General features: G+C 56.4%; 1 protein-coding gene across 1 annotated transcript in view; it reads right to left on the bottom strand.

Moving 5' to 3' along the window:
* Positions 1-8,721, bottom strand: part of LOC140851251 (histone-lysine N-methyltransferase CLF-like) — an 11,122-nt gene extending 2,401 nt beyond the window's left edge. Inside the window, exons 1-2 of the mRNA XM_073242814.1 lie at positions 8,616-8,721; positions 3,722-3,909 (exon numbers count right to left, since the gene is read on the bottom strand). Of these exons, the coding sequence (XP_073098915.1) occupies positions 3,722-3,909; positions 8,616-8,721 (294 nt within the window). The remainder of the gene's footprint in view (positions 1-3,721; positions 3,910-8,615) is intronic.
* Between the last annotated feature and the right edge of the window lie 623 nt (positions 8,722-9,344).

Consider the following 9,344-nt stretch of genomic DNA (forward strand, 5'->3'; position numbering starts at 1 on the left):
CGGCGCCGCCACCGAACTCGAGGGCGAACGCGAAACAGTTCCGGGTCAGCCTGGAGAAGCTCGCCAAGGCTGAGGAGGATTTATCGATCGCCAGGCCGACATAGCGAAGGCAGAGGCAGAGTCGGCAAAGGACTCTCTCAGTCGGGCGGAAGCGGAATCGAGGTCGGCGAAGGCGTCGGTGAGTCGGGCGGTGGACGACTTTCGCGGCACCGACCAGTACCGAGAGGAGATGTTGGAGTCTGGCTTCGCGTCGTACCGGGTGGGGTACGAGGATGGTCGGGACACGTTCAAGCTCTGTACCCGGAGCTGGATCTCAGCAGCATCGTCCCGTCGGGAGTCGAGGACCAAGCCACGAAGAAATGGCCGACCCGTCGTCGGGAGGCATCGCCGTGGTGGGAGAGGTCATCCAGGAACAGACGGCCGTGACTCGTGATCCGGCGCCGACCGCCTGTCCATCCCCGACCGACGATCCTGTTCCGACCGTCGACCTAGTGCCGATCGCGGTGGAGACACCGGTCATCCCCGATCTTCCGTCGGTCGAGGAGATCGACTCGGAAGGGTGACCGTGGCCTCGTCCTCTTTTATCTTTTCTATTTTTCTTAGAACACTTGTAACCGGGCTTCGGCCCGATTTGTAAGCCTCTTTTGACCTGTAATGAAGTCAAAGTCATGGACTTTAAACTTTTTTCCTTGTGTTGTAGAATGCATCCGAACACGTAAGTCGCCCAAACCCATATAGGTCGGTTAGGTCGTTTGGCGGCTCGTGCTGCCACGAAGGTAAGACATGTCCCGATCTTGGATCGACCTTCAATGGTCGAGGTCGTAAATCGAACGTCCTTCCCCCGGTCGCGTGTGGGCGCATTCGTTGAGTCGGAAGCTGACCGACCGCCGGATAAAGGTTTGGTTGTCAGGTCTCTTCCTTCGCGTTCAGTCGAATGTCGTCCGGCGCATTTAGTCGGTGGGAACGCCGATAAGTCGATCCGATACCCTTGTGTCGGGTGTTTATACTGCGCCAAACGATATACGGTGATAAGCCGAATATCTTTCGGCCGGCCGTAGCTCGGTCGGAGAGATATGAACGCGGACTGTGGTCGCATCGTGTGATAGACGGTGGTAAGCCGAATATCCTTCGACCGGCTGTTAGCTCGGTCGGCAAGTTGCGACGGCGGTCGCATAGGCATTTTGCCTTTCCTTGGTCGGGCTCAATTGGTAAGTTAGCCGATAGTCTGGCCCAAAAGTTTTGACCGTAGAAGGAGTGTCAGCTCCCGTTGCCGTGGATGGCCCTTATGAGCGTCCGATACGTAGTCGGTAGTCGGGCCTTTGGTTTCACGCGGATACTAAGTCTGAGTCGGGACGTCAGGACTCGACCTTCTTTGGTGAGCGCCGACCGTCAGTCGAAGAGTTCAAACTCCAAAATTTCAAACTGGATTTGTATTCCGAATGAACAAGTACAAAGTTCATTGGGTGATACAACTTCAGGTTGTCGGCGTTCCATGTCCGGGGAATGGGTTTCTCTTCCAGAGTCTCCAGTCGGTAGGCCCTCGGACCATAGGTGTCTGCTACTGTGTAGGGCCCTTCCCAGTTCAGAGCCAGCTTCCCTTGGTCCAGGGGCTTCGAGATCTCTATCTTTCTCAGGACTAAGTCACCAGGCCTGAAAAAGCTTCGGTCTGACTTTGGCATTGTAATACCGGGCTACCTTCTGTCGGTATGAAGCCATGCGAAGTTGGGCCTCATTTCGCAATTCGAGGAGGAGGTCTAGGTCGGCCCTCCGACAATCAGAGTTGTCCGGCTCTCGATACTGCTCGACCTTGGTAGATGGCAGCCCAATCTCGAGTGGGATCATCGCCTCCGTCCCATAGGCCAAACCGAAAGGTGACTCCTCGGTCAGAACGCGGGGGATCGTTCGGTAAGCCCACAGAACGGAGCCCAACTCGTCGACCCAGAGGCATTGGCTTCGTTTAGTCGGGTTTTGAGCCCGTGTAGTATGGTCCGGTTGGTCACCTCGACTTCGCCGTTGGACTGTGGGTGTCCGATCGAAGACAGTCGGTGCGTGATGTGAAACCTTGCGCAGAAATCTCTGAAATCTTGATTGTCGAATTGCCGCCCATTGTCGGTGATAAGGTGATGCGGCAATCCGAACCTGAAGATGATGGATTTTTGGACAAAGTCTTCCATCTTTCGTTCGGTAATCTGCGCCAGGGGCTCGGCCTCCACCCACTTGGTGAAGTAGTCGATGGTGACAACTATGAACTTTCTTTGACCCGATGCTGGAGGGAAAGGGTCGAGAATATCAACCCCCACTGAGCAAAGGGCCATGGTGCGACAATAGGAGCGATTTGGCTGGCCGATCGGTGCTGCACATTAGCGTACTTCTGGTAAGGTTCGCACCTCCGGACCAACTCAGCCGCATCCTTCCTCATGGTGGGCCAGTAGTAACCCTGTCGCAGGACTTTGTAGGCTAGAGACTTGCCTCCCCAAGTGATTCCTGCAGATCCCTCGTGCACTTCTGGAGAGCATAGTCTGTGTCGGTCGGTCCCAAGCACCTAAGCAAGGGAAGGGAGAACGACCTTTTGTAGAGTCGGTCATGCATGATCACATATTGGGAGGCCGACCATTGAAGCCGTCGGGCCTCCGTGGGTTCCTCAGGACTGATTCCGTCAGTCAGGAACCGAACAATCAGATCCATCCAGCTTGGCTCAGCTGTTAGTTGTAGCGCCTCTTCGATCCGATCGATACTCAACTGCGCGAGGTTCTCCACGAACGTCCGACCCAAAGAGTCGAAAGTCGAAGTCGCCAGTGGACCGGGCAGAAGTCTTCGAACGATGTCGACTTTCAGACTGCCCAACCTCTTTCCCGACTCATTCTCAACGAACCGATCCCCAGTCGGTTCAAGATGCCACACGTGGAGCCCTGCGATGGCTCCACCGACCCAATCGACCACCTGGGGGCAACCGACGTTCTCTTTTGCATCGGCTTCCCCGCCACGCTCCGCAAGGCTGCCAGGGCCTGGTACTCCGATCTTCGATCGGAAAGTATCCACTCCTTCGGCAGCTCGAGCACTCTTTCGTGGCTCACTTCAGCACCAGCGGTAGCCGCCGCGAACGTCGGACAGCTTTCTCCCTCAAACAGGAAGAAAATGAGACGCTCCGACACTTGGCGCGATTCAACGGCCACGCTTGAGGTCCGGGACCTCAACGAAGACATGGCTATCTCAGCCATGAAAGGGGGTGAGGGCGTCCCGATTCACCTACTCCCCTGGACAAGACCCTCCCCGTACATATGCGAAATTGCTGGGAGCGCGCATTACAAGTATATGCGCACAGACGAAGGAGCCTCCGACGGCGCTCAACGAATTCAAGGGCCAAAGGAAAAGCGAAGGAAGGGTCGGGACCCGCGACCTAGCAGGCCCCGACGATGGTCGGCTCTCACCCCGCGACAAACCAAAAGTCCCCCGACGGCCGACTCCAAGGCCGACCTGCCCCAAGTATAACTCTTACACCCCTCTCTCCGCTCCCGTGCGCAGATTTTGATGGAGATCGAGGGGAAGAATACCTGCGACGGCCTCCGCCTCTGAAGGCAAAAAGGTCGACGACGGAAGTACTGCCGATTCCACAACCGGGCCACGGCCACAATACCGAGTAATACATCAGCTTAAGGATGAGATCGGAAGCTCTCATCCCATCGAGGGTATCTCGGTAAATTTAAGGAACCCACCGACTCACCGTGCCGACCGACGACCCAGCCGACTGAGGAGCGACCATTAATCGAACCGACGGCCGGGTCATCAATATGATTTCCAACGACTTGCCCGGGACGTCTGCTGGAGGGAGCCCAGAAGAGCCGCGCCCGGACGACATGCAATAACCTGCACAGAAGAAGAGTTCGGGGCATTCAACTCCCCATGACGACGCTGTTGTTGTTTCAGCAACAATAGCAAACTATGATGTAAAAAATTTTTTGTAGATAATGAAGTTCGACAAATATTTTATTTTACTCGACCTTCTCTCGGATGCACTATCACCCGACCGACTCAAGAGGGTCTCTAGCCCTTGATAGGCTTTGCCAGGGACGCCGTCGTGAAGGAAGGTGAATTACCTGCCGTGACGGCCGGCACCGACCACGACAAAGCACGGTTCATTTGACTTTTGCGGTTGTCCAAGTACCTTCGGCCTACAACGCCATACTTGGAAGACCCGGACTTAACGCCCTCAAGGCGATCGTCTCGACGCACCATCTCTAGTTCGTTTCCGACCAGGAATGGAGTCGGGGAGATGCGCGGAGACCAACAGCTCGCTCGCCGATGCTTCCAGATCTCCGCTCAGACGACGAGTTGAGGGGCTCCCTGACGATCGACAAACTGACCAACGGGAGGAGGAAGAACGGGGCTCGCCGGCCGAACAACTCGTGTCAATCCCGATTGCGGAAAACCCCGATCGAAAGGTATGGGTCGGGTCTCAACTACCCGACCCAAAACGACGACGGTTGACGGAGCTGCTAACGGCCAACGCCGACATATTTGCTTGGTCGGCAGCAGATATGTCGGGCATCCCCCCAGAGACAATAACCCATCGACTCAACATCGACCCGACGATGAGACCGGTGAGGCAGAAGAAAAGGTCCTTTGCTCCCGAAAGACAGAGGGCCATCGACGAAGAAGTGGACAAGCTGCTCGAGGCGGACTTCATCAGAGAAGCCACGTATCCCGATTGGCTCGTCAATGTTGTCATGGTCAAGAAAGCCAACGGAAGTGGAGGATTTGCATCGATTATACCGACCTGAATCGGGCCTGTCCAAAAGATAGCTTTCCACTTTCCAAAGATCGACCAGCTGGTGGATGCGACGTCCGATTTCGACTACTCAGCTTCATGGACGCCTTTGCCGGGTACAACCAGATCCGGATGGCACTCGAAGACGAGGAGCACACTGCCTTCGTGACCCCCAAGGACCTCTACTGTTATCGAGTGATGCCCTTCGGGCTGAAGAACGTCGGCGCCACCTACCAACGACTTGTCAATAAGGTCTTTAAAGATCAGATCGGCGCAACATGGAGGTATACGTGGACGACATGCTGGTGAAAAGTGGCAGATTTCGGATCACGTTCAGGATCTCGAAGAGACCTTCCGCACTCTACGACAACATCGAATGAAGCTGAACCCGACTAAGTGCGCTTTTGGGGTGACCTCGGGAAGTTTCTCGGATTCCTCATTTCTCAGAGAGGGATCGAGGCCAACCCTGAGAAAATAAAGGCGATCATCGACATGCGTCATCCGAACACCAAGAAGGAGGTCCAGCAGCTGAACGAAAAAATCATCGCTCTCAGCCGGTTCATTTCTCGATCAGCTGAAAGGTGCCTCCCATTTTTCAAAACTTTACGGCAGGCGAAGGGTTTTCTTGGTCGGATGAGTGCCAACGGCCTTCGAAGATCTGAAGAAGTACTTGGCTTCCCCGCTGCTGCTCGTGAAGCCGCAGGTCGGGGAGACCTTGTATCTCTATTTGGCCACCTCCTCTGAGGTGGTCAGTTCGGTGCTCGTCCGAGAAAACGAGAGCCGAATCCATCAGCCTATCTACTATACCAGCAAAGTACTCTGCGGCGCTGAGGCTCGATATTCGAAGACGAAAAGATGATTTTCGCCTTGACCGTCTCCGCACAACGACTCCGTCCATACTTCCAGGCTCATGCCATAGTGGTTCTCACCAACCAGCCCCTGAGGGCGATATTGCGCCGACCGGACACATCGGGATGACTGGCGAAGTGGGCAATGAAGCTCAGCGAGTTCGACATACAATACCGACCGCGGCCTGCCTTAAAGGCTCAGGTCCTGGCCGACTTCATCGCCGAGTGCCCGACCACCGACCAAGGGTCGGAAGCTGCGGACCCGGGATGAGATGCGATCTCCGAGCCAGACCCGGTCTCCACCTGGGTACTGCACATCGACGGAGCTTCAAACTCTCAAGGGAGCGGGGCTGGGTTCCTGCTCACCAACTCGGATGGGGTAGTCACCGAGTACGCCCTCCGATTCGACTTCAAAGCCTCCAATAACCAAGCCGAGTACGAAGCGCTCCTCGCCGGCTTGAGGATGGCGAGGGAGCTGAGCGTCGACAGCCTCTGGGCATTCTCCGATTCTCAGCTGATCGTGGGGCAGGTCAAAGGTGAATTCGAGGCGCGAGATCCGACCATGGCCAAATACTTCAGAAAGTGAAGGACCTCGTAGCGCGCCTCAGGTATTTTGAAATTTCCCACATCCCTAGTCGGAGAACGCCCGGGCCGACGCACTCTCCAGACTGGCGACTTCGGCTTTCGACTCTTTGGGCCGAACGTTCGTGGAGAACCTCGAGCAGCCGAGTATCGACCGGGTCGAAGAAGTACTACACTACAGCTGAACCAAGCTGGATGGATCCGATTGTTCGGTTCCTGACTGACGGAATCAGTCCTGAAGACCCACGGAGGCCAGATGGCTCCGATGGTCGACCTCCCAATATGTGATCATGGATGGCCGACTCTACAAAAGGTCGTTCTCCCTTCCCTTGCTTAGGTGCTTGGGACCGACCGACGCAGACTATGCTCTCCGAGAAGTGCACGAAGGATCTGCGGGAATCACTTGGGGGGCAATCTCTAGCCTACAAAGTCCTGCGACAGGGTTACTACTGGCCCACCATGAGGAAGGACGCGGCTGAGTTGGTCCGGAGGTGCGAACCTTGCCAGAAGTACGCTAACGTGCAGCACCGACCGGCCAGCCAAATCGCTCCTATTGTCGCTCCATGGCCCTTCGCTCAGTGGGGGGTCGACATTCTCGTCCTTTCCCTCCAGCATCGGGTCAAAGAAAGTTCATAGTGTCGCCATCGACTACTTCACCAAGTGGGTGGAGGCCGAGCCCCTGGCGCAGATTACCGAACGAAAGATGGAGGACTTTGTCCAAAAATCCATCATCTTCAGGTTCGGATTGCCGCATACCATTATCACCGACAATGGCGGCAATTCGACAACCAAGATTTCAGAGATTTCTGCATAAGGTTTCACATCACGCACTGACTGACTTCGGTCGGGCACCCACAGTCCAACGGTGAAGTCGAGGTGACCAACCGGACCATACTACACGGGCTCAAAACCCGACTAAACGAAGCCAAAGGCCTCTGGGTCGACGAGCTGGGCTCCGTTCTGTGGGCTTACCGAACGACCCCCCGCGTTCCGATCGGGGAGTCGCCTTTCGATTTGGCCTATGGGACGGAGGCGATGATCCTACTCGAGATTGGCTGCCATCTACCAGGGTCGAGCGGTATCGAGAGCCGGACAACTCTGATTGTCGGAGGGCCGACCTAGACCTCCTCCCCGAATTGCGAAATGAGGCCCAACTTCGCATGGCTTCATACCGACAGAAGGTAGCCCGATATTACAACGCCAAAGTCAGACCAAAGCTTTTCAGACCTGGTGATTTAGTCCTGAGAAAGGCAGAGGTCTCGAAGCCCCTGGACCAAGGGAAGCTGGCTCCGAACTGGGAAGGGCCCTACACGGTAGCAGACACCTATGGTCTGAGGGCCTACCGACTGGAGACCCTGGAAGGAAACCTATTCCCCGGACATGGAACGCCGATAACCTGAAGTTGTATCACCAATGAACTTTGTACTTGTTCATTCGGAATACAAATCCTGTTTGAAATTTTGGAGTTTTAACTCTTCGACTGACGATCGGTGCTCACCGGAAGGTCGGGTCCCGACGTCCCGACTCGGACTTGGTATCCGCATGGAACCAACGGTCCGACCGCCGACGACGTATCGGGCGCTCGCAAGGGCCATCCACGTCGACGGGAGTTGACACTCCTTCTACGGTCGGACTTTCGGGCCAGACAATCGGCTAACCTACCGACTGAGCCCCGACCAAAGAAAGGCGGAATGCCTACGCGACCGCCCTCGCGACTTACCGACCGAGCTACGGTCGGTCGAAAGATATTCGGCTTACCACCGTCTATCGCACGATGCGGCCTCAGTCACATTCATGACTCACCGATCGAGCTACGGCTGGTCGGAAGATATTCGGCTTACCACCGTATATCATGAGGTGCAGTATAGATACCCGACACAAGGGTATCGGGATCCGACTTATCGGCGTTCCCCCGGCTAAATGCGTCGGACGACATTCGACTGAACGCGTCGGAAGAGACCTAACTATCGAACCTTTATCCGGCGGTCGGTCGACATCCGACTCAACGAACGCGCCCGACACGCGGCCATGGGAAGGACGCCCGACTTACGACCTCGACCATTGAAGACCGAGCTAAAGTCAGGACATGTCCTACCTTCGTGACGGCACGAGTTGCCGAACGACCTAACCGACCTATATGGGTTGGCGACTTACGTGTTCGGATGCATTCTACAAAAGGAAAAAAGGTTTAAGTCTATAATTGTGACTTCATTAAAGATCAAAAGAAGCTTACAAAGTCGGCCGAAGCCCGGTTACAAGTGTTCTAAGAAGAAGAAATAAAAAGGATAAAAGATGACGGGGCCACGGTCATCCTTCCGAGTCAATCTCCTCGACCGACGGAAGCTCGGGGATGACCGGCGTGTCCACCGCGATCGGCGCTGGGTCGACGGCCGAAGCGGGATCGTCGGTCGGCGAGGGACTGGCAGTCAGCGCCGGGTCACGAGTTGCAACCGTCTCTCCTTCGGCAACTTGTTCCTGGACGGCCTCTCCCACCACGGCGATGCCTCCCGACGACGGGTCGGCCATCTCTTCCGTGGCTTGGTCCTCGCTCCCAGCGGGACGATACTGCTGAGGTCCAGCTCCGGGTACAGGGCTTGGATCGCATCCCGACCATCCTCGTACCCCATCCGGTACGACGCGAAGCCGGACTCCAATAGCTCTTCCCGGTACTGGTCGGTGGCGCGGAAGTCGTCCACCGCCCGACTCGCCGACTCCTTCGCCGACCTTGCTTCCGCTTTCGCCTGATCGAGAGAGTCCTTCGCCGACTCCGCCTCTGCCTTAGCTATGTCGGCGTCGGCCTGGGCGATCGACAGATCCTCAGCCTTGGCGAGTTTCTCCAGGCTGACCCGGAGCTGCTCACGCTCGCCCTCGAGTTCGGCGGCGACGCCGTCACGCTCGCACCGCAGACGGTGCACGGTCCGACCCTTGCGTTTGGCTTCTTTCCGGGCCGACTTGAGCTCGGACCCGAGACGAGAGACCTCGTCCACCAACTTCGCCTCCCGGTCGGTCGACTGCTTCAGGTGGTCGACCAGCATTGCCCGGTCGGCTTCGGCCGCCGCCGCCCTGTCCTTCCAAGCCGCTCGGATATTTTCGAACCTCCGGTACCCGGCTTCGAGTTCGGACATAGTGTAGATCAGCTGCCGGCGTGA

Source organism: Elaeis guineensis, chromosome 8, assembly GCF_000442705.2.
Source record: "Elaeis guineensis isolate ETL-2024a chromosome 8, EG11, whole genome shotgun sequence".
NCBI classification, from domain to species: Eukaryota; Viridiplantae; Streptophyta; class Magnoliopsida; order Arecales; family Arecaceae; genus Elaeis; species Elaeis guineensis.